Raw genomic sequence first — 26,918 nt, forward strand, 5'->3', positions numbered from 1 at the left:
CCATGCTAAGGGTAATTTTGAAGGAGAAGTTGCTTATGAAAATGTAACTTAACTAGAATTTCTCTGTGCTTTTTAAAATGTTGACTCACTTGTTAAGAGTCTTTCAGACACTCATTTTAGAAAAGGTTCTGAAGGGGGTCACTATTTTTGTCACCAAATTAGTCTTAGAGTCTTCATATTAGGATTAATGATGTGTTGGTTAGGATGAAGCCTTTTCTAGGACAGGAGTGGAGCAAAATGTTAATTTAAGGATTAGGAGAGAAAATTATTGTTTTTCCATTTTAGCAATCATTGTCAATTTACCTGATAATTTTAGATGTCTTGTAAACTGGAGGGGAAAAAAAAGAGAGAATTCAAGAATTTGAGATTAAACTTAATAGTCTAAGAGGCCCATGTTCTAGGTTCTATCCTTGCCAGGGTTTCTATTGCAGTGATGAAACACCATGACCAAAAGTAACTTGGGAAGGTAAGGGTTTATTTGATTTACTTTTCTTGAGTCACAATCTATTTACTAATGCCACAGATTCAAACCGAGCATGAAGGTGGAAGTAGAAAGTGGGGCAGAGGTCATGGAAAAGTGCTGCTGACTGGTTTCCTCTTCATGATTTGCTCAATCTGCTTTCTTATAGAAACCAGGACCACCAGGCCAGCAATGGCACCACCCATCATGGGCTGGGCTCTTCCCCATCAATCACTAATTCAGAAAGTGTGCTACCAGCTTGCCTACAGCTTGATCTTATTGAGACATTTTCTCAAGCGAGGTTCCCTTCTCTTGAGTGGTTCTAGCCTGTGTTGAGTTGATATAAATCTAGCCAGCACAGGTACTAAGTAAGGCTCATAACCAAAGCATACTTTCTCAATGGCCTACAGTACTCAACCTCCTGTTATTTTTATGTCAACTTAATTATACCACCTATTTTATTAAGCTTATGCATGAATTTTGTGTTCTATTGTATAGCAATGCTAGAAGAAAAGCAGAAGAGCTCTGCCTAAGAGTATAATATAACTTCAGATATGTCCAACCTATAGTTGCTAATCTGCCTGACATCGGCAGGTTCATTCAGTTTAAACAAAAGGCTGAATATTCTGCTCAAACTGTGACTCCCATAAGACGATACACTAGATACTGCAGAATATCCAGATGGCAACAGCTGTCTGCTGAATGTCTTTCTTCTCCAGGTATGGGTTCTATCTGACATTCATGGGCTCAGAGTACCTTGTAAGAAATGGACATCTGTCTTTTACCAGTGACAAAACAGATGTTAAGAGACAGCAAATAAGTTATCCAGGGTCTAACACTCAAATCATCCTCCAACCTAATCCTCCTAATTCTCAGCAGAATTTTTAGTTAATTATTTTTTAATGTATGTGTGTACATGGTGGTGGTGGTGGTGGTGTGTGTGTGTGTGTGTGTGTGTGTGTGCGCGCGCGCTTTATAAGCACAAGTATGTGGTTGTTTTCCATGATTCTCTGCCTTATTCCCTTGAGAGGTCTCTCACTCATTAGGCAGCCAGCTGTTCTGGCTAGGCTGGCTGGCCAGGGACATGACACTCCCACGATCTTCCTTTCTTTAGCCCCAGTGCTGCACTTACAGTTACACATGGCCATACCGACCCTTTTTCCATGGGTGTGGGGATTCAAACTTAAGCCCAAATACTTGTAAAACAAGTATCCTTACCCACTAGGCCATCTCCCTAGCTCCAGACCAGAATTTCCATAGCTGCTAACCATTTTGTTAGAGTATGAAATTTTACTTCCCCCAACCCTTTTATTGTTTTTTTTTTCACCTAAGGTTCTGTAAGGAGTGATCCAAAGTGTCCAAAATGTCAATCTTTTGGCCTAAAAGATAATATACCCTAGAATATTAAGAGAGTTCAAACTAAGGTTTGTAAATAATGTAACTTTGGAAAAATGAGGCTGAAGGAACTGTATTGGGCAGAGGCCGGGAGCATTGCTCCTGTGCAGTTCTGATTTCCAAGCACAGGAAGATGAGGAGAGTTAAGGATTGTGATGCTCTGATATCCCTGAGCAAGTATTTTCAAAGACAAGGGTATTCTAATCACTGGGAACCTGGGTGGCTCCAGCTAACAATCCTGACTTTGCCTTGGTCTCCCGAGATGATTATTCAGTCCCTGCAACTGAAATGTCATAGCCACTGACCTTGAGCACAGGACTTTGCAAGGTTATCTTTCAGTATGTTACAGCAAAGCAAGATAAATAGAATGCAGGTTCTGGAATACACACAGGGCTGGATCAATAGCTGCTTGACTAACTGCATCCAATAAGTGATTGATGTCTAGATTGAGATATATTTCTGATGACAATTGGCATGGCTCAGTCCCCTACCTTGCAATAATTTTTATCAGTTGTCTATAGAAAGGTCTCAACTGTCCAATGCTTTTCAAAGGGGAAATGGGAAAAGCATGTGTAATGAGCCCAGAGCCAGAATAAGTAAATGAAATCACCTCTATAGGATTCTCTGAGTGAAAACATGAAGACCTGTTTATTGGTTTAAAATCTGAAAAATACAATTTCAAACTAAGGCAAATATGTTTTAAGGTCTTAAATTCATTAGAGTTTTATAAGACATTATTTATGCTAGATTTATGAGAGATAAGTTGTGTGAACCAAACTAAATGAAATAAATTTTCCTTTTAAAAAAAAAATCAGAGGTTGTGTGGACTAACAGCAGGGTTTAAATGACCCTCATTCGGAGTGATACGTTTTAGTGATAAATTGCATCATACAGAGAGTGTTTAATCCAAATATATAAGTTGCAAAAATCATAAATTATTCAGTACAATTAAATAATCTCACAGCATGCTTTTATTTCATGATGGTTTTATCTACCTTTATCTACCAGTTTTAACTTTTTATAAGCTTTCTTTCACAGGAACTTTCTTAAGTAGGAGCTTTAATTGTTAGATCCCTAGATCCTCTGAGGGAGAGCACGTAGGAGTGAAACAATCCACCTCTTATTTATTCCTGAAACTGTTTTCTGAAATGTAGACTCAGTAAGCTTAAGGATCTTGTCAGTTTTCATTACTTTGTGTACAGAACCTAGGCCTGGGCCTGGTACATAGGAGTTGCTTAATAAATGATCCCTAAAGGTGATATCTCAGATGGTTTTTCAAAGTTCACCTGCCAGATGCTGGTTCCATACATTCTATTTGGCTCTTAGGCCTTGTCATTATCCGTGAATGGTCCGATGTTTACCAGAAGTGACAGTTACTTAGTAGACCTGATGAAGTCTACCTTATATCTGTTGGGGGTCATACTGTGCTAATCGCCTCATTACAAAATACAAACCAGATGCACTTCGCAGTCAAATATTATAGAACCATAAAACTCTTGGCGGTAATTACTACTTAAGTATCACAATTATTTGACCATTAATAACCAGGCACGGAGCACAGACTGTGAGGTATCCGTAGGATTCAGAAGAGACAGGTTTTGAACTATGAATGAACAAGTTTCCATTCAAATCCTAATTCTCCTTGTGTTGTGTGAACTTCAAGAGGTCACATTAATCACTATCAGCCTGGCTTGTTTCTCGTTCTGTGGACAGGACATAGGAATATTAATTAATTCCAAAGGTCTGCGTGGGGTTTAAAGGACATAAGGAAATGAGTAAAGCCATATTATAAATAATGAAAGCAAGCCACTACTGATATCAGTAAGAACCACTCTAGGAATGACGGCGCACACTGTTGTCACTGCTGTGCCAAGAGGAAATGTGGCCTCAGAGCTGTGACTGGGAAGGCAAAGGCATAGAGCAGCACTGGAACTCACGCCCTGGGTTTATGTGCCATTAGCATTCTGTCTGTGCCGCTTTAACAGAATGGAAACAGATTGCTAGACTAGTGTGGAGCTAGCAACCACACTATAGTCTGATTGGCCTTTCAGGAGGAAAAAGCAGGCAAATGAAGAAAATAACGTGAACAGAGAATAGGAAAAAAATAATAATAAAAGCCCTGATCCCGCTGCCTTTGTACAGATATGGAATATCAAGCATTAGGTCTGCTTCTGCATATAGGAAAGAAAGAATTTCAGTTTGTGGTAGTTTTATAATTTTGCTTTGAGTCAGAATTGCTTCTTATCTGTTTCCTCATATTTTGCCACACTTAGAAGGGACTTCCCGTCTTTGCTATAGGTGCCCCTGGGCCATCACAGCACACAGGTCTGAGCAGACTTTAAATTACAGCAGCTTGTCATGTCATGTGCTTTCATTCCCCACGCTATCATTACGTCTTAACCTCCTTCACTTTGTTCCCCCAGAATGCTGAAGTTTCTGTTTTTGAAGTAAACATACGCTTCGTTGGTGGACTGCTGTCAGCCTACTATTTGTCCGGAGAGGAGGTAAGTTGCAAAGTCATATAGATGTGTGAATCATGAAATGTCTCCAAATTACCCTTTTTTGTTAAATGTGTTGTGTGTGGTGTGGATTTCGGGGGACAAAAACCACAGAAGTCTCATGTTCTGACGCTCAGCTTTAGTTCACAAAATGTGTGCCAATTAAACGAACAATCTGGGGGGGAAGTCTGACAGTTCCTATTGTCAGGTAAAGATGCTGCCTTTAAAAGGCAAGGCTCCATTAGGCTATGCATGCTGTGATTAGAAGTATAAATCCCACACGTCTGCGGGCATATTAACAGTGCTCAGCATAATGGCAGACTTGTGGGTGAATTCTTGTCTCCAAATTTATTTTAATGTTAGGATGTTAGCTTGGTAAAAACTTTTTTAAGTAAAGAAGGGATGACAAATACGATCTGAAAACGACAGTAGTTGTAAGGTTGAGGGGTTGCAACTCCGAGCTTGCCAGCACATGTTCCTGAGGGCCAGTGTCCCTGTGAGAAATGCTTCGTTCTCTTCCTGAGTCCAGGCTTAATGAATTATCTGCTGCTTGGGGCAAAGCACAGATTTTTAATTTTCTCTCTCTCTCTCTTTTTTTTTGGAAGATTAAAGACTTTTGTGTCATGCTCATCAAGGGCACTGATGCTAGTTTCTTGAAAGCATTTAGACAACTTGGTGAATGATGTCAAGTGTCCACTAAAGAGTTTAGGGAATGGACTCACCTGTAATACTGACAGCGTGAAGAGCTGACATCAAGGAAACACAATCACGTATTTCAACTGCACGTCAGTCAGATTTACGTCAGGCTCAGGCTGGGCAAGAGTAGATCTTAGCCTGTGTAGTATTTCATGTATTTCTGTGCTTCAAACAGATTTAAGCAGGGTAATAAATGTTTAATGAGAGAGGCTGCTTGACTTTGTTCCTGTCTCCAAGGTGCTTTTCTCTTCAGAGCAAAGCAGCTATCACACTCCTGGTTCCTCTTTCTCTTTGGATTCGGTTCTACCATATTTTTATAAAGTATGCAGATGGTCCCTATGGTCCCCTGTGCCATTCTGTCCAAAGCATCATTCTAGCCTGGGAAGCAAAGGCCTCTGCCGGGTTAGTCCCCCTTCCTCTTTTTTTTTCCCACTTAGCTTTCTCTGCTCTGTTAACATTTATTTGGACTGCCCAGGTTAGCATCCCTAAAGCAGCAAATTAATGTTTTGTTTATGAACATGTCCCTGAGCATCCTAAGCTGGCGTCTTCTCATTGTTTGGACACAGCGTGCTAAGATGACCTTGCTTTTATGTTCCTCCATAATCTACACGTAGATGACACAATTTGGAAGATACAAGGCGTGTGTCCTTTTGTCTGAGAGTGTAATGGGAATTGTGCGGAATACAAAAAGAAACAAATCTTTATTTCTTCTAAGGATATGTCGCTTTTCATTAGCTTTGTTTCGTTTTAGTTTCAGGTTTCCATACATAGGAGTGGTTCTGTTTCTATGAGTATTTGATATGTGTGGATGTGCTTATCTACATGAAATGTCCACAGATGATCTCATTTGCTTATAAGTACAATAATAAGTTCAAAGCTTGTAAGAATTTTTATATAATTATTTTTATTTTTGAGATTATAAAAAATTGCATCATTTCCCTTTTCTTGCATACATATGAATCCTCCCTTACACCCCTGCTTGCCCTCTTTCAAATAAATGAGGTCAGTTTCCATTAACTGTTGTTACACACACACACACACACATATGTACATATGTGTATTCACACATATACACACATACACACATATATATATAAATAAATATATATGTATATATATACAATTACTCAATGTATACACATGTATAAATACAATGTGTTCAGTTTGTACAATGGTATTTATATGCATATATTTTTAGGGATGATCATTTGATAGGGGATACACAGTTGACATGGTCTTGCATGGGGAAGACCATTTCTTTCACTTTCTACATTTCTTAGCTCTCTGTAGATCTTTGGGTAGAGTTGAAGTCTCTTGAGCTTTTCCCTCTAAAAGTAGTGTTTACTAGTGCACTCCTTTTGAGCTTATATATAAGAACTTATGTTGATTAGATATTATGGGTGTAGCCTTTGATATTTTTAGGAAGCAAAAATCCCACAGCTTTCTGTTCCTCTAGCTCTTACAATCATGCTGTGCCCACTTCCACAATACTCTCTGAGCCTTAGATGTAGGAGTTATGCTCTAAATGTACCAATTGGGACTGGGCTGCGTTTTCATTGGTTGTGGCTTTCTGGAATGGCTTGCCTCTGCTACAAAGAGAAGTTTCTTAGAAGAGGGGTGAGGATTACACTTATCTGTAGGTCTAAGGACATAGATTTAAAGTGTATCTAGGGATCATTCTGGCTTAGTAAAATAGCAGTTACAAGTGCTTGTAAAAGATCCGTGACTTCAGTGCTGGGTAGTTGACTAGGTTTCCAGTATTAGGCATGATTTCCCTCTTGTTGAGTTGGTCTTTAAGTCCAGTTAGAGAGCTGTGGTTACTGCCAACGTGTGTGCCACTTCTGCAGACTTGGGACTGTTGAGCCCTGCTGGCCATTGTTGTTGGTTCATGGGTGTAGTAAATGGACTGTACTGTAGGTTACTTCCTTCATTTGGAAGCTTACTTGGAGTCTTCTAGTATCATGAAAACTAGTGCTCAGAACCTTGAGGCTCTCACATCAATTCCAGCTCTGGGGCCTCTGGGGCCTCTGAGCCCTGTGTATGAGATGCATTGGTAGCTTCAGCTGTAGAGAGTTTCCTTCCAGCTCTGCAGGAATGGTCGTTGTTCGTGTATAGAAAAGGCATTGCTTTATGCAAGTTGATTCTGTATTCTGTCATGTTGTTGAATTTGTCTAGGAGTTTTCTGATGAGTTTTTTAGGAGATCTCTAATAAGTAAAATCATGTCATCTGCAAATATGGTCAATTAGGTTAACTTCTTTCCATATGGGTATCCCTTTAATTTTCCCCTCTGGCCTTATTGCTATAGCTAGTTCTTCAAGGATAATATTGAAAGGAGTGTCCTAATAGACATTCCTGTCTCATTCCTGACTGTGGTGTAATTACTTCAGGCTTTTATTCATTTAGGATGATGTTGGCTGTTAACTTCTCACACATACTTTTATTCTGTTGAGGTATGTTCTCTCTAGCCCAACATTCTCTAGGATGTTTAACAGGAAGGCCTGTCAGATTTCCTCAAGAACTTTCTTTCTAAATCTACTAGCATGATCGTGTGATTTTTGTTTATAAAGTTCATTTATGCATTTTATTGCATTATTAACTTGCCTCTGTTATATCTGCATTTAAGTGATAAAGCCATCTTGGTAATGGCATACATACAGCCTTTTTGGTATGTGTTTGTATTATTTGCCAATATTTTGTTAAGCACTTGTTAATCTATGTTCATCATGGATACCAATCTACAGTTTCCTTTTTTATTGTCTCTTATCTGATTTTAGTATGATACTGATTTCAGTGTGATACTGGCTCCATAGAAGGAATTTGGATCTGCTCTTTTTCTTCCTTTTTTTTTTTTTCTTATTTTGAATGGTTTAAGAATGATTGGCTTGAGATTTTTCTTTAAAAGTCTGGTAGAATTTTGATGTAAATCCATCTGGCCCTGGACGTTTTTTAGTTCAGAGGAATTTAGTTACTATTTTAATCTCTTCATTCATTATGGGCCTGTTTAGGTGTTTGACTTCTTGGTTTATTTTTGGTCATTTGGCTGAATCTAGAAATTCATCCATTTCTTCCCAAGTTTTCCAATTTAACAGAATACACTTTGTATTTACATATTCCCCTATAATATTCTGAATTTCTTTGGTGTCTGTTTCCTTGTTCATGTCTGAATCTTCTCTCTCTCTCTCTCTCTCTCTCTCTCTCTCTCTCTCTCTCTCTCTCTCTCTCTCTCTCTCTCTCTCTCTCTCTTAATCATGTCAAAGAATCTAGTGTCTATTGATTCCTGATACCATTCTCACTTCTCTTTCATTATTTTTTGTATTGAATTTGGTTTGTTCTGTTTTTTTCCCCAAGTTTTTATTTTCTTTTGAGTGATTTCAAAAATCATTCTGATAATGATTTTTTGTTTTGGGTTTTTTGTTGTTGTTTTTTGTTTGGGTTTGGGTTTTGGCTTGGGTTTTTCTAGACATGGTTTCTCCTTGTAGTCCTAGATGTTCTGGAACTCACTCTACAGGCCAGGCTGGTCTCGAACTCACTGAGATCTGCTTGCCTCTTCCTCCTGACAGTACCACCACAGCTTGAATTTCTTAATATAGGCACTTAAACCTATAAATTTTCCCTTCGAGTATGCTTTCAATGGGTTCCAAGGTTTTTTGTTGTGTTTCATTTTCATTTAGTTCTATTAAGCTTTTTCTTTCTTGAATGCTTCTTTGATCCATTAAGCATACTTTAATGATTTTTTTTAACTCAATGAATTGGGTGTTTACTAGAGATGTGTTTAGTATCAATTTTAAGTTATGTTGTAGTCAGAGAGGAAGCATGAAGTTACTTCAATCTTTTTGAATTTATGAAGATTTCTTTTGTGTCCCAGAATGCAGTCTATTTTATAGAAAACCCTGGTATGCTAATGAGTAGAATGTGTTTTCTTGGATGTTAGGATGAAGTATTGTGTAGATGTCTGTTAAGTTCCTTGGACTATATATTAGTTAATGTTTCTCTATGTTTTGTCCAGATGACCTATTTTTGAAATCACCTACCTATTAATGTTAGTCTGTGTCTTTTAACCTAGTAGATACTTTTTATAAAATTGGTTTTGGTGCATACATGCTTAGGATAGTGATGTATTCTTTAATAACTATTCCTTTGACTAGAATGTTGTTCTGTATCTCACTGGTTTTAGTCTGTAGTTTATTTTTTCAGCTATTAGGATAATGATGCCTGTTTGCTCCCTGGTCCCTTTGATGGGAATACTTCTCTCCGTCCTTTTTATTCTGAGGTATTGCTTTTCATTAAAGCTAAGGTGTGTTTTTTGTAGACAAAAGATTGATAGATTTTAGTTTTTGATCAATTCAGCCAGCCTGTGTCCTTTGATTGGAGAGCTAATACCATTAATATTTAAAGTCATTGTGTATTAATTGTGATCATCCTATTGTTCATATTTGGTTTTATTGCTTGTGTTTTATTGGTACCTTATGGCTTAGTAATTATGGCTTCAATCTCTTTTCACAGCCTTTTGACTATGCTCATTCATCTCATTAGCCCAAAATATAGATTCCCATATTCACTTTAATTTGATCTGTTGGATATAATTTTTCTTTTAATATATTTATGTCTGGAATTTTTTTCATTCTCCTTCAACTTTGGGAGGTAGTTTTGGAGAGTATATTAGTCTCAGTTGATCATCCTGGTTTTCAAGACTTGTAATGCAGTGTCCCCGGCTTCTCTTGCTTTCAGTGGTTACACTGAGAAATCTGCTATTATGTTGATGATGTTACTTTACATGTGGCTCGTGTTTGGTTGTTTTCTTGTTTATATTTTGTTTGGTTGCTTAGTTAGTTAGTTGGTTGGATGGTTTGCAGCAACTTTCAATACCCTTTTGTTCATTCCGTACGTGTAGTGTTTTAAGTATGATACTCTGTAGAGATATTCTTTTCTAGTCTTGTCTTTTTGCAGTTCAGTATACGTCTTGTATCTTTATGTTTGTTTTTCTTTAATTTGGAGAAGTTTTCTTTTGTGAGATTATTGAGGATCTTTTCTGTGCTATTATCTTGGGATTCTTCTCCCTCATCTATGCTATAACTTAAAGGTTTGGTTTTTCAATAATATCCCACATTTCCTGTATGCTGATTTCTTCTATTTTTTCTTTACTTATTTGGTCTAGAGCCTCTACTTTATCTTTGAGTCCTGATATTTGATCTTCAGCATGACTCATTCTACTTGTAAAGATTTCCTTTGAGTTTCCTAGTTGAATTATTTGGGTTTGAAATTCCATCTTCATTTGAGCTTCAATGTTTCCTTTATAGAATTCTATGTTCAAGTACTAGATTGTCTTTTCCATTCCCACCAGCCTTATGTTTATATTCTCTTGGGCTCTACTCAGGGACTTATTCTCTTTGAGTTCTTTCTCCTTAATTTCATTGAACAGTTTCTTTGTGTCTTCTTTAAACTCCTTGAATTCTGTGATAAAGTTTATAATTATTCTTTGAAATTCTGTGTCCTGCTCTCTTCTGTGTAATTCTCATTTGGCAAACACTTTTACAGGACTGCTGGACTTAACAGGGGAGATAACTGCTTTTCTCTTTAAATTTGTTTATATTTTTACAGTGGGATTTGTGCATGGGAGTTGTGCATGATATAGACAGAGTGGATTGAAGCAGAAGAAAAGATGTGCAGGTTGAATTTGGCCTAGATGTTGGGTATGGCTTAGGTGGAGTGAGCTCAGGTGGACACCAGTACTGGGCTGGTATACAGTATATGCATCCTGGTTCTAGCCTTGACTATAGGGGTGCATTTGGAGGTTTTGGGGGGAAGGAGGTTATGGAAAGAAGGACCAGGCAGACTCCCCTGAAGCTTTGGGGTTGGAAGATTGTATATGGTGTGGCAGGAGCTTATGGGTCAAGAGGAGGCATTATGGGTCACAGTAGAAGCCTAGAGGTTGATTGCAGCCTAGGCAGGTGTGCCCAGTCTAGGCTGGGACTCTGGATGTGAGACCCAAGCTACATCTGGATGTAGCATGGTAGAAACCTATAGGTCAAGGCTAGCAGCGTGGTTTTGGTTCTTTATTTGACTACCTTTAACGGAGAAGACAATGAGGAATATCTTCACTGAAAATGACTATCACTTCACCATATTTGGCTGTCAATCAATTTCACTATGTAAAAATTAGTTTGTTGTGGATTCTTTTGTTCTTAAATTTTATTTGAAGAAAAAGTTAAGATTTTTTTTCTGGTATACATCTCTGTTTTAAAGTAATTTTTAAATGTTGGTTCATAAAGATTTTTATCTTCTTACCATATTTTTTCTTGAGTGTCCTATAATTCCTGAGACTTAGGTCCTTTCCAGTATCTCTGCTTTGATTCCTATGGTTACAATTTGTCAGTACATATTTACTCTCCAATGTGTGATTGCCATATGACAAGTAGTATGTGCTAGGTTGGTTGTGTAGATCTCCTCCCCTTCCTTTTCCCTAATCACTTCATTACCTAACAATTCCTTTTTTGTTTTCCCAATGAACTTAAGAGAATTGGCTACCAGGAATTTGAGCAGAAAACCTTATTCTACCCATGGCCAGTTACTTGACTTTGTTTCAAGATAGAAACATACAGTTGTTTCATAGAAATATTCTGAAGCATGGCTAATTTATTCATAACTTGATTTCATGTATCTATAAAGTTCTCTACACACATGTAGATCAAAGAATTTCCTAGAATTGTCTAGAAAAATTCATTTTCATAAATTATGTCACTGAAGAGTTGCTAAGCAGCCAAAATTTAAGATTCTGATTTCACCAGTGAGAGTTAAGAATGTTGTGAAAATTAGAGATCACCATTAGATAGATATATGTAGCTCTACACTGACATAATTTAAAAAATAATTCTCAGATTTATGTTGTGAAGTTGAGGAAACTGGGCACCTCTAGTTAGGGCTGCACTCCATGGGACAGTTACCATTACAAACATAAGTCAGCAAGTATGTATGCAGGGGAACTCTAATCTAACACTGTGTGAGCAAGACAGGAAACACCTGTCTGATAAACTTATGAGTACATTCAGAAATGTAAAGGATATTAGCTCAGTATACCCAAAACATAATCCACACATCAAATGAGGTACAAGAAGAACGGAGGAGTGGCCCCTTGTTCTGGAAAGACTCAGTGAAGCAGTATAGAGCAAAATTAGAACAGGGAAGTGGGAAGGGTTCGGTGGGAAAACAGGGGGAGGGAAGGGGACTGATGGGACTTTCGGGGAGTGGGGGTCCAGAAAAGGGGAAATCATTTGAAATGTAAATAAATATATCAATAAATTTTAAAAAAAGAGTCACAGAGAGATCAAGAAAAAGAATTGATATTAGGAAGGCCACTGTATTTTTCCTTTAAAAATATTAATAATCCTTCTACAATCTTCCAACAGTGTTTTCAGTTAGTAAGGTGAGACAAAGACATATATGTCTGGACCAGTAAGAGCTACAAAAGGAGTAGTAACTTATCAATCTTCAAAAGTCTGAATATCTCTCTATTATAATAAAACAACAACCCCCCAAAAGAATAGTTTGTAATAACATTAAGAGGCCAAATCACACTTTTTTCAAAGTCTATATAAGGAGTTCAAACAACCATAATTATATACAGATAAGTAGAGATAAGATGAATACTAAATATAAATGGCCTTTATTAAAAATAATGTATGTTCTTATGTATTAAGAATTCATCTTATGTATTAAGATGAATGTATATTGCTCTATAATACACTCAAGGGGAATGAAATCCTCACTGGGGATGGTAAATATACAAATTCAGAATGTCCTCACTAGAATCTTCAATGTGCCAGAATAAATCTGTAATTTTCGGTGTAATAAAAGCCACATTCTATATATTTCTTGAAGTCTCAATGTAAAGAAATAGCATAATTTTATTTTTCCCTTGTATTTTACACAGTTAATTCACTATAACTTCCCATTTTTAAAATGGCACAACTAAAGTAGAATTACCTATAGGAACAATTTTTAGGAACCAGTGCTGTAGAATAAGAGTAATTAAATCAAAGGAGGTATTGAAAATTTACAAATATGAATGAATAAAGTAAACTTAAAGGCCTATCAAAATAAGCGTTTACATGTAGAAAAAAAGAGCATATGAATATTACATATCGTGGGTAAACAAGCCACCATATAAAGCCCATGACCTCAGTTTGACCCCTTGGTCCCATATAAAGGGGAAAGGAGAAAACTGACTCCAGAAATGTGTTCTCTGACCTTCACATACCCATTGCAGGCTCATGCACACAGTTACACCGTAATCATAAAGTGGTTTTTAAGGCATGTTTGCCTGCGTGCATATATGTGTACTACATGAATATCTGGTACCTACAGAGACCAGATGGGGGCATCAGATTCTCTGGAACTGGATTTACCAATGGTTGTAAGCCACCATGAGTGCACTGAGGAAACTAAACCCAGATCCCCTGTGAGAACAGCAAGCGCTCGTCACCCCCAAGCCATCTCTCCAGCCCCAAGTGTTTTCCATATACCAACTCATATTTGTTGGGTAGAAAATGCCAACAACTATATTGAACCAGAAATGCATTTAATAGGTCATGGTGGCACTGATGCTCTGAAGAACAATCTGGAAAAAACATCTTTGGTTGCCATAGAGGATTTCTATAGCTTGACTACCCCTTGAGACATTGCGAATTAAGAAACAGACTAGTTCTTCCTTACTTTAAGACTGTTCTTGCCTTACTTTACTCAAAATGCAAGTCCCTGGAGGAAAAAAAAATCCAAAAAACAGGAAGAGTTGAAATGATAAGAGGGTAGAGACAGAAACTTTCACTAGGTTTGGCAGAGCTCCCCACCATCAAGCTATAATGAAGTGTGGCTAGAAGCGAGGTGACTGTTAGAGAAACAGGCATTTAAATGAGATTTAAATGCACTAATGTGACAAAAAAAAATCTGAGACAGGACATAGCCACACAAGCTATTAATTTAATGAACCGCCAACCTGATTTTAAAACCTACTTTATTCCTTAAATTAAGGGATCACACCTAGAGGCATTTCATGCTGAAGGAAACAGGCTGTTATTGAGTCTCAACTAGAAGAACATCGCCAACCTCTTGGACACCAAACTGATGGGAGGACTAATCTTCTGTGATGGGAGGGAGGACTGTTTATTCTTCTATGATGAGTGGGAGGTTTGTCTTTCCATAAGAAAAAGATAGAGTATTTGGTCCAAGACTGACGAAGCGGAGGGTGACTTTTATTTTAATTGTAGCAAAATTACCCTATACATTATGTACCATGCTAAAACACTGGTACAAAGGTCACTGAAGACTTACTAAGAGGACTAGCTCATGCATCCAGGCCTCAAAGCCATCTAGGAAGGGGGAAAACATGGGAGGAGAGAGACAAATTGAACAGAAAGAAAGATGGGGATGTGTGCTTAGTAGTGGGGGACATTTCTGACTTGATAAGATTCAGACATTTGGAATGTTTGGAGGATTAGAAATTGTTTTTGGAATGTATTTTAGCGATGGATAATCACAACATTATTTAGAAATCCCTTAGAAAATTAGGATATATTGATGTTTTATTTCACACTCAGTCTGCCGCAGTCTGCTTGCAGGAGATGACTCCGAGACAATCTGTCTGTCTCCTGCCTCATTCTGCAAAGGATGAAAATGACTTACAGAAACTGTGCATGATCAAGCAGAACTGTGGAAGTCAGGGCGTGTGATAGCTGCAGATAAGATTAGCTCAGACTCCGCCAACTTGTTAATCATCTAAGCGGTGGACAGAAATGTATTCTACAGGTTTCCTAGCGACCAGAGAAAAAAAAAGAAAGAAAAGCACCAATTTGGTTGTTGTAATTTTTTGAAACTAAAATTTGATAACATAAAATAACTCATGTTTAATTTTAAACATGTAAAACTAAACTTTTCCCAAAACAAAGAGTAATCACAAAAGCAAACAAAATCCAGCAATACAATTCCATCCACTTCAACCGCATTCAAAAGTACTGTTGAAGAATTGGGCTCAAATTTATCTTTCTCTCTCAAACATGAAAAATATTTTAGTTATGATCTGTGAATACATGATTGAATGCAAAAAAGCCAAAATGTCATCCATTTTCTTACATTCACATCCTTATTGAGATAACAGCCTAGAAAGGCTGCAGTGTAGTAAGGAACAAATCTTTACCACTAGAAGACTGGAAGTTCAGAGGAGTCAGTTTGAATAGCCCCTTCAAAGAGGAAGAAGGTCTCAAAGGTATATTTTTGGAATATCCCAAATCAGGCTCACCAAGGTGATCCTGGTTGGGCAAAATATTGATTAGATGAAACGTGGAGAGAAAACACACAGTGAACAGTCATGGTGTGGGTATTGTGTAAAGAAAACTTTTATGTTGGAGACACAGCACACATTCATCCTAGATAAGGAGGGAACCTACAACAGACGAAAATACAGACTCCAAGACAGTGAGCCAATAGGTTTTACTGGAGTACTCAAAGACAGCTACATCACCAAAGCCCACAGCAGAAGGGGTGAGAGTTCCCAAAGCTGGGAGCCCTGAGCTTGCTTCACAGCCTTGAGATCCTGCAGGCAGCTCAGCGGGAGAGCATCCTTTCTGGTGCCTAGCTTGGTTTAGTCCTCTTCTAGGCAGCTCTGCTGGTATCTGGTTGGTCTCAGGACTGTCTTTGCACTTTGGCCTGTCTGAGATTCTTCTTTTGCAGCTTTATGGCTTACACTGAGAGGAGGAAGGTCCCTGGTTAATCTTTTCGATTTTAGGGACTTCCTGGAGCTATTGTTGAATTGTTTCCCTTCTAGTTTAAAACCACTTCCCTGCAGAATGGAATGTTTCATCTGAAACTGTCATAGGACAGTGGCAGAAGTCACCCTCTGCAGACTGTGTCAGACTCTGCTTTGAATCCAAAACAGCCCTTGTGGACCTTCTGTTTTAATGAGAAAATATAACATCAGAAACCCAAACTGGAAAATTCGAACAGACTCATAATAAAACAAACCAACAAGCGAGCAGGTATTTTTGAGTTTGAGTGTGATGGGACAGTGAGAGTAAAGCCAACTGAAAGGGTTTCATTTGAACCCCTTCAGACATTTCTTCACTAAAACAATGATGGAATTGTGTGTCTTGCATCAATGAGCAATCAAGAACATGTCCTACAGACACACCCACAGGCCAATCTGGTGGAATCAAGGTCTCACCTTCTTCCCTGGTGTGTCTAGGTTTGTGTCAAGCTGAGAAAACTAACCAACATGCTGTTTCCCCAATAGCTTGAACTTAATTCCAATAGGAAGATTACGTTTCTGCTGCATTTGTGTGCTTTTACTTAAGCCCTCTGTGCCTCATACTGGAAAACATTTAGTAAGTGGTCATTAACTGAGCTCCTCACTGGCTTTTCTGTGACCTTTACTTGTTACACTCCCGGCAGAAAATAGTTTCAATGACATTTATAGTAAAATTTGTATATTGATAACATGACCCAGCAGCTGGGCTGGAAGGCTTGGATAGGTAAGAGGGAAAGAATGTAATAATATGATTGAAAATATGCATGACCCTTTTAAGAATGGTTCTCAACCTACCTAATGCTATTTCCCTTTAACACAGTTCCTCTTGTTGCAATGACCCCAACCATATAATTATTTCTGTTGCTACTTCATAAGTGTAATTTTGTTACTGTTATGAATTATAATGTAAATATCTGTGTTTTCCAATGGTCTTAGGGTAAAGGGTCATACTACCCCAACGTGGGTCTCAGCCCACAAATTGAGAAATTCTGTCTTATAAGATTCTGTGCCTCCACCCACCCTCTACCTTCAGTCAGTCCCAGACACACACAGTCCCCGACACACACACACACACACACACACACACACACACACACAGAGACCCTACATCTACCCTTTTATCTGTTATGTGCCTGCTGGTTCTCTGAAAGAGATGAGTTCTGAAAACCAGTGAGCTAGAGACTCTATCTAAATTAAATCATTATTAAATATACTAGGTCATTTATTGTGGACTTTTAAATTGAATTGACATTGTTGGGGCATTTTCTGAAATTACAAGCCTAGGAGGAAATGATAAAGAGCAAATGTGAAAGGTATTCTGCACATTCTCTTCAACCTGAGGGAACTATCTGATACAGACAAAGTTTTCTAAACCATTTAATGCCACATTCATGCTAATTTCTTGGAAAAAAATAATTTTAATCCCTTTTATCAAATGATGCTGTTTCTTTGTTATTTTGTCCTAATGTGTTTAGCCTTATAATTTTGTAGACATTTAAATTGGTTTCTGTATATACTTTATTAGTTTAGTATTTGGCATTTGTCACTGAAACTTTTGTAAAAATAGCTAGTATTTTTATATAGAAAGGTTTAGTTTAACAAAACATATTAGAGAATAGTCAATTTGCTTATATTTATAATTACATTTTCATGGCTGATGAGTTATAGCTGTCACACATTAAATATCCCATTATAATTGGTGAGTTTAATTTGTAATTTAAAAGAGATGTGCCAGTATATAGAATTGACTCTAAAACACCATGCATTTCAGTCAAAATGAAATTACTACCTTTCCTTGCCCTAAATTACAGAAATCAAACTTTTTTCTTACTACAGTTTTGTTGTATTTCACACTGTGTAAACCTCACTCCTGTATTTATAATTATTTTGAAAAGCTAGAAGTTTTATCACTGTGAGCCTTTTGTCTCAGCAATTTGTGAAGCATTCTGTATAGAGTTCATTCTGAATTCTACCTGTAAAACTTATTGAATACTAATCTGTAAATAATAGAAATTGTCCCAGCCTTTGACCTGGTTGCCAGGTGAGTATTGGGCACCTTAAAGCAAGGGGATCAGATTGTGTCTGATGAACTGTTTCTGACTCTTTAGTTAGCAGAGTTCCTTGCTCATGAGACTTTAGATATAGACCTGTGGGAATGCATCCTGGTATCATGTAGTATCTCCCCCACAATGCACCTGAGTTGTGACAGTCTGCTAGGAACTGGCTTTTAAAGCTTCTGGCTGAAAGGTAGCTCATAAGCTCATGGGCCAGAGAAAGTCACAGAGTCAGTGTAATTTAAAGGCTTGAAGAAATATAGTTATTACTTACAAATCCTAAGTGAAGAAGCACTGAGCAACTTCCACTTTGGTTAAAGTACAGAGTTCTCCTTCCACCAAGGAGGAGGAAGAACTGTTGGCATTCCTGAGAAATGATGTAAGCAGTTCTCAAGCTAGAGGAGACATCCATACAGGAGTCTGACAAGAGCGGAATGGAAAGTCATCCTTTGGCATAGAAATGTTGTGCTCACAGCCGGGTATGAGGCTGCTCCTAAAACCTGTAGTTAGAGTTCTGCTTCTCGGAGTACGACCTCCGGCTCCTTAGGCTGTCGCATCAGACTCTCAAAATTTTTTTTTAAAAAAAAATATTTTTTATTTTATTATTAATTTTTTTATTTATTCATTTTACATCCTGATTGTTGCATCCTCCAAGTCCCCCCCTCACATAATTTCTCCCCTGATCTCCCTTCCCTTTTTCTCTGAGAAGGTAAGGTCCCCTCCTCCAGGTATCCCCCAACTCTGGCATATCAAGTCTCTACAGGGTTAGGGCCATCTTCTCCCACTGAAGCCAAATAAAGCAATCCAGTTAGGGGAATGGAATCCACAGACAGGCAACAGCTTTAAGGACAGCCCCTGCTCCAGTTGTTGGAGGACCCACATGAGGACTGAGTTAGACATCTGCTACTTATGTGCTAGGGGCCTTGTGCCAGCCCATGTATGCTCTATGGTCAGTGGTTCAGGCTCTGAGAGCCCCAAGGGTCCAGGTTAGTTGCCTCTGTTGGTGTTCATATGGAGTTCCTATCCGCATTGCAGCCCTTCATCCTTCTCCAACTCTAACATAACAGTCCCTGAGCTCTGCCCAATGATAGGCTTGGGTCTCTGCATCTGTTTCAGTTACTGCTAGGTGAAGGCTCTCAGAGTACAGTTGTGCTAGTCTCACATCTGCAAAACATACCAGAGTATCACTAATAATGTCGGGGATAGGTGCTTACCCATGAGATGGGTTTCAAGTTGGGCCAGTTATTGGTTGGTCATTCCGTCAGTCTCAAAACCAAAAAAGTTGACAGTGTTTTTCTCTCGTGTACCTTGTAAAAACTGGAATTTCAGTACTATTGTTGTCAAATTTTAAATATCAGTTAGGTTGAATGACTTTCCAGTTTATAGTTGAAACCAATATTTCAAATCATTTAAATTTATATTATCTACACAAATCATTCTGATGTGGGTTTGTAATATTAGATTTTTTTCCCCATGAGTCTGTTTTTAATAGAAGCTGTTTCCCAGAAACAAACTTGTATATTCACATCTTTGAAGCTGTATCCATAAGATGGATGCCATGGCACGGCAATATGAAAGCATTGACAATTTAACAGGCCCAGGAGAAAATGGCTGAGGACTGTGGTTACTGTCACTCTTCTGCGGGGATCTCGGAACCTTGGGAGAAGGCGTTGTCAGATAGCTGACTAGAGGAGAACGCACTACTGTATCTGAGAATCTTTTGGAGGGAGTGTCGGGATAGAGCCAACCTGATCCAAGTGAAGAGAAGGTGGAGGGAAATAAAGATTAGTTCAAGCCTTTAAGCAGATGGTGGCATATGGACTCCAGAAGACAGATGGCCTGAGGAAAGGGCCCTTCTTCTGCAGTGTGAGAAAATGAATTTTAAAGCCAATGTAGATTTAGTGGTAGAATTTTTATGAAATTGTCACCTTGGGCACCCTGTTAACTACTCAGGGAATTAGATGACAAAGACGTCTTTGGAGGCTCATGGGGCATCATACCTGAGGTGAAAGTGCTATTCTAGAGAACAGGTGTAAAGGAGAGTTTCTGGGAGTAGCGACCACAGGCTCATAATGGTCACCTTTTTCTCATTCACGACTCAGCACTTCATACCAAGCATGGAGATGGAGATTGTAGTTGTATTTAACATGGTCTTTAAGGTACTGGCAATGTGTATCACAGTTACAGGCTATGAAAGACAAGGGTAGTGGAAGGGAGTTGGGGGTTTGGCAAACTTAGCAGTCATGGAAAATGGACTACTTAATTGGCCCAAAATAGGAGGATTGGGGTCGTTTTTGGTGACAGGTGGTATAGATGTCTAGGTTAGAAGGTAAGATATGTGGATTAGGAGAAATAAAAAAAATCAAACAAAAACAGGGTAGTTTGAGTATTTCAAAATTCATGCCATAATCATGAAACCATTGACTAAAGGGAGATTTCTATCAGACTCTGACTGCATGGCTGATGATGAAATATATTTAGTTGAAAAATGGTGCATATATAATATTTATACATACACATATATATACACACACATATATACATATACATATGTATGTATATTACTTCCAAACTTCTGCAGATTGAAATTTTCTCAGATATAAATGCTGTCTGTTTACAGAAAATTCATTACTCTTTTGGAAATATATATGTCAAAGTTACCACTGAAACAAAAGCAGAGAAAATAGTACTGCAGAATGGATAAGCATTCAGGTCTCTAGGGCCTTGCGAAGTTTATACATATGATTAGAGTTGGCAGAGGAACATTGACAAAATGCATATCTGCTAATGAGCTGGATTTAATACAAGTTTGCTGATCCAGGATTTTTTTCTTTCAAATTGTTACTCCTGGAATTTTACCTACATGGTCGGTTCTATAAAATGTGGTTGTGATGCCAATTTGTTTTACTTATCCTCTACAAATTACGTAAAAGCACATACAAAATTTTGCTATGGTTAAATTTTTTTTATGATTTAGGATCCTTCTAAAATAAATCTTCGGAATGTTTTGTTTACAAATGACTCATAATTTTATGGCCCAGATGTAGTTTGTGTGTGTTTTAATTAGTTTTAAAACATTTTAGAATATGGACCATCAGCAGACCTTAGGGTTAATCATCTTATTAACGGAATCCATGTCTGCTGCATTGTGATAGGTTTCCCTGGGAGCTTCCCTGCTGTATCAGAGTAAGCCAAACAGTTTTGCTCTTAAAATTTAGCTGAAAATTCATTTGTATTGATACTGAAGTAAGCATAACTGTGGAGTGGAATGTTTAGTTTGGAACATAAGAAGTTTATGTTTATCTTAACTTGAAGTACCCCACTATTCTGAAATAGCACCATTGGTGACTCACTCTTGGTCCTACCAAGAACTCTAATGAACAAGCCCAGGAGAGTGTGCAAATTTTCTACAGCTCCTCACCTCAGTGTGTTTGACTTGCTACTCGGTAGAAAGGATAAACACAAGAGATGTCTCCTTGGGCATGAAAGCATCATTTAGCTTAAAGGTTTTGCTTGTTTAACCTTATGTTGCCTTACTGGTGGCATGCCCTTCTTAGAGCCATGACTACAGTTTCTTTCTCTTATGGCAATTTCCATGTTTTTAATATTTGGTTGCAACTTGGCATTTGCAAGCTTGTTAAACAGTGATCGGGGCCAGAGAGTGTAGCCAGGAGTACAGGGTGTGCTTAGGTATGTGAGGTCCTGAATTCAATGCCAAGAACCAAAAGTAAATAATAAACAATTTCATCTCCTTACTTTTTCCTTTTGCATTTCATCTGTCAGGTAGAAAGCACCCTGCATTCATCCAGTTAGGCTTACCTATCACTTCACACAGCCATTCCAACATTGGTGTGTTTAAGTTTTCTCTCTCAGTCTCTGACTGGACAGAAAATAACAAAACTCAAAGTTGAAGCCTACAGAATGAATTACAATTGGCTTTTCTATGTTACCTGACCAGACCTTATGATTAGCCTAATTATGCCTTTTTTGACTCATTATTTAGCAAATATGTGCGTTTATTGTGTTTATCCTATGCCAGGCTATGTCCTAGATTCTGGATGATTCAGCAATGAGAGTCCTTGCTTTTTCTAAATTTTTATGATAATGCAAACAATCTGAAGTATGTTCCCATGATAATTTCAGACACTGGTATGTGCTATATATGGTATAGAGTGATAAGGGGTGAACCAGGGGGCTGATGAACCGTCACCCTAAGGTGGAATTGAAGTCACAGTCTGAATGACATGGAGTTGGCCTTGGGACATTTGGAAGGTGTCACTTTCTGAACAGAGACATACAATGAGTTCTGAGTTTAAGAGTTGATTTTTAAATGTGGGTTGAAGAATACAAAAAAGAACTGGAGTCAGTTATTTTATAGTGGTAATAAGACAATGTATTTATGAGGTAGGTGGGTGGGCATGTGATTATGAGTACATGTGGTGTGTGTCTGTGTGTTGTATATTCATGTGTGCATGGTGCATACACTTTGTTTACAGTATAAGTACTAGAGAATTATATAATACCTGTGTTATAGATGCACTGAAATTCATTTCATATCTGTGTAACAAATCAGTAACCTGGGATTAGACCCTGCCCTGAAGCTCATGACCTTGAACACATATTGTGACCAAAGTCAGTGTTAACTGTGGTTGGTGCCACAAATTTTCTTTACGTGCTCAACATTTAACCCTTATAAAAAAAAATAAGACAGCAGAAATCTAGAGGCAATAAAAATCCAATTTCTCATCAACAAAGAGCAACTTAAAGTATGAAAATTAAACTGTGGTATAATCAAAACAAACATGCTTTCTTATTTATGTGGTATCTGAAAGTGCTTGTTCATGATACTTAAGTCTGTTTCAAAACACATAGAAGTCTCTTGAATTTTTCACCTGTCTGGGAACATTCTCATTTTCCTTCACTGTGTTTTTATCCTCACCTGCTTATTCACTACAGTAAAGTACTTTCATTGTCCAGTAAGTATATGTAGCCAAAATCTGACAATATGTAATTGTGATTTCAAAATGTAAATGTGATTTCAATATGCAAATGTGATTTCAGCACTGCAGCTGCCTTTTTACTCTGAATTAGTATCAAGTACAATTCAAAATGTCAATAAAATGTATACCTACACTATTAAAATGAAAGTATACATTCAGCCTTTTCTTTATAAGGCTGGCAGATTGGGGATGAACATAATTGTGAGCACTAAATGGTATGGACGTATCTACACTTTAGAATTATCTCAATGTTTGTGTTGTATTTTCTGAGAAAAGAATATGAAAGGGGGAAAGTAGCACCTTTGCATTTCAAATGAAAATAAAATAGTTTTTATCAACAGACATAAATACAATACAAGTGGAATGCTTTTATGTAATTAGAGAGTTCCAGAAAGCATTTAGAAATAGCTTATAAATCTACCCTGTGTTGACAGCACTTTAATAAATAGCTCCAGACTGTGAATAAAAAATTGGAGTCCAGTTACCTATTTGCATTTTATATTATTTTCATGTAGAAAAAGTGAGAAAGGAAAACTCATATTTATTACCATTTTATAACTGTAATCGTCCAAAAACTGACCAAATGTCTACTCATCTTAGTTTAAATACTTATAGTAAGCATTTGATCCAGTATTTGCTCTGGGTGCTACTAGTGTACTCAAAAGAGAAGTTTCAAACAGGTGTCCCTGTGGTTTAACTAGTTAGAGGCTCTGAGGTGGCGTCTGGCTATGTTTTTCACAGAGGTGCATCAGGGGTGGGATTTCTCAGAAGACAGAGTACAGCTAGCATGGGAATGAGAAGTCAGTCTCCCACTTCCACCTCTGTCCACTTTGTCTCATACTTCCTGCTGTTCTTATTTGTCCGTCCATTGCTTCCCTCCCAGATAGAGAGAGCATAACAGCCACCCAAGCTCTTTGCAGATATTTAAAATAAAACATCAATACTTAAGATTGTCATCCCTCCTCCTTTTCTTAACAAATTAACAAAATAGAAATTATGCACTTTCAAACATCATTTAAAATAATACATTGAAAAATAAACTATGGTAATCACCAAGTGTGGAAAGACCAGATTTACTCTTAGTCATGTCTAGTAGGAATAGAATTTGCTACATTGTTTAAAGCCAGTGGTTCTCAACCTGTGGGTTACAACCTGATTAGAAGACAAACAATTCTTTCACAGGAGTCACCTAAGACCCACAGAAAACACAGATGTTCATTTTATGATTCCCAGCAGTACCCAAGTTACAGTTATGAAGTAGCAACAAAAATAATTTTATGGTTGGCATCACTACAAGATGAGGAACAGTATTAAAGGGTCACAGCATAAGGAAGGTTGACAGCCACTGCTCCAAACTACCAAGTACATAAGAACATCCTTGGTCAATGGGTTTACTTATTAAACATTGAAGAATATATCTGAAGGAAATACTCAAGATGTCAAGGAGTTAATGAGTGTGTGTGTGTGTGTGTGTGTGTGTGTGTGTGTGTGTGTGCATATGAGTGCAAATGCACACACACACACACACACACACCAAACAAGAAAGCACCCAAATTATTCAATAGAAAAGGAAAGAAGGAGCAAACAGATCATGGAATGCTGAGCAACTTTTAAAACATATACTTGATGATTTACTTAAAGGAATAGGCAAATATCAGTGTAATAAACAAAGCAAGATGCAACACTCTATGTATGTAAAATATGAGTTCAGCTGTGGAAAACAGAGACAGAGAAATGCACAGGAAGTCATGATAAGCTGTCGTAATACTAACGTCTGTATTGCAATGACCTTTCCACTATAACTTTATTTTCTCTATCTGAATGTCCATAGTGAAGCTGTAATGTTCTTAAGAACACAAAAATAACAAAAATCCCAACGGACTTGGAGATGGAAAACTCAATCATAAGGTTTGACTTTGGTCTTACTCAGGATTCCATTGTCCTCAATTTTCTAAGATTTGACTTTTTAAAACTTTTCTGACTAGGATATAAACCATAACATCTTGAAAGTCACCTTTCCCCAACTCTCTAACATCAGGTTTACAAAAATTGACTTTACTTACTGATAATTGAATGTTCTTCTTTATGGTCAGTTTATAGGTTTCCATTTCAGAAGTTTATTTTTCTAAAACAATGTCTAGTAGCTGTTAATACTATCCTCAGATCACAGGAAAATGGAAACAGAGCTTAAGTAAACAGACTGGTCATGAATCCTTGACAAATCCCAGATCCAATTACTTAGGTTTTTGCATTAACAAAAGCAGCTTAAAAAGACAGAGTGGACTTATAGTCTCATGTATGTGTGCACACGTGCCAAACCAGATATGCCATAATGTATAGTACATTTTATATTCTTAGTATGACATTGAAGTCTCTTTGCATAATTCTTTATCTCCTTAAAATCTGAAATAATAGAATCATTTTTGAAAGGTGTTTAGACTCCAAAATGGCAAAGTTATCATTCATTGCTGCTATAGAAAGATGTGGGGAATCCTCAGGCATCTGGCACCATCTGTGACTTTCTTTTCCTGCTGAATCTAATTGAAAAGGAAGTGTTACGGAAGACATAATGGTGAGCCATTTTTTCTTCCTTTTGCTGCAAGCAGGAAATGTTCCTTTAAGAAACTTCAAAAGTAATGCATGCTTGCTTGAGGAAGAAGACAGTGGGAGAAAACTATTCAGTAATAATAAGCCAGGGAGAAAAGGAAGCCTGGCCTGGGAGATAAAGGAGGTTCCTGTAAAAGGAGGAGGACACAGGCTACCAGAGACTGGTGAGGTTTCACCAATCAAAACCTGGATCTGCTTCATGATGGAAACCCAAGGTAATTAGAAAGTGTGTTTTTTTTCCAAACCTGCGAGATTTTATTTTTGAAATGTAAAGCAGGTTTTCAACTGTAAGGCTACAGTGGGAATTGGTAGAGCCCAACTATGGGTGTAAAAATTTTGCATTTTGTTGTTTTTATTTAAAACATATATTTAGATGCATTTTTAGGGAATCTGTAAATGTGGCTTTTAAAAAGTCAGCATCATTGTCTTTCATTGCTTCTGCCACCCTGACTGTTATGGGATATTAACCACATGAGATTTGTAATTGAAATAGACATTTAAGTAATGATCTACAGCTCTTTCTACTTCTGATTGCATTTCTAAAGGGAATTGCCAAAGTTTTGTCTATAGATAAGCCATTTGTAATTAGAGGGATTCTGAAAATAGTCATTATATGGGAAACGGCCACCTAATGAACTGAGGACTGTCTCATGAGTGGGATAAGCATGCCTTCCACGTCCAGTAGCCTGGTTTCTCAGGCTCTGTTTGATTACTGACTCACTGTGTTACCTAAAGCAGCCCTTTTATTCACAGTAAGATCTTTTCCACTGGTTTAAAATAATGGAACAGGAAATCACTGTTTTGTAAATATATTAAATCTGTTTCTCTAGAACTATGATAACATTGATTTTTCAAGTCTTTGTGTTAAAAGGAATATGGTAGAAGAATTGTCTTCCTATACTTAAAACTTTATAACCTATTTGCTGCAATGAACATAATGTTTTTAGATAAAATGTGCTTTCTAGATAAAATGTGCTTCTTGTTATGTAATGTTTAGGTAATATAAAAGTAAATATACTTGGAAATGTAAAAGTTGTTGAAAAGTTGACCATTTAGCAATATAGCTTGTGTTCTATAGACAAGAACATGGCTGGTTAACAACAGAATAAAGTTATTAATAAAACAAATAAATAAGTACCTGAAGGGAAAAAATGATGAATTGTTATAGATACATTAGTCATGCCTGTTGTTTCCTGATGAAATTGCCACAACCTTGACTCTTCATATCATAATTATCCATGTAGATTACATTCCAATATCTGCCATTGTAATAATCAACTCAAAAAGAATCCTAGTAGCTGTGAAGCCAGGAATTTTATACCCAGCAAAACTGACTTTCTTATAAAGAAGGCAGAGGCAGACTATTATAAACATGTAGACATCCTTCTTTCTAGGAGAGTAGAAACTCTTCAGGT

At 37.5% G+C, this 26,918-nt stretch overlaps 1 protein-coding gene across 1 annotated transcript in view; it reads left to right on the forward strand.

The window, feature by feature from the left end:
* Man1a1 (mannosidase alpha class 1A member 1) overlaps nt 1–26,918 on the forward strand; it is a 184,978-nt gene that overhangs the window by 60,550 nt on the left and 97,510 nt on the right. The window contains exon 5 of the mRNA XM_052164469.1: nt 4,279–4,359. Within this exon, the coding sequence (XP_052020429.1) occupies nt 4,279–4,359 (81 nt within the window). The remainder of the gene's footprint in view (nt 1–4,278; nt 4,360–26,918) is intronic.

This window comes from Apodemus sylvaticus, chromosome 19 (assembly GCF_947179515.1).
Source record: "Apodemus sylvaticus chromosome 19, mApoSyl1.1, whole genome shotgun sequence".
NCBI classification, from domain to species: Eukaryota; Metazoa; Chordata; class Mammalia; order Rodentia; family Muridae; genus Apodemus; species Apodemus sylvaticus.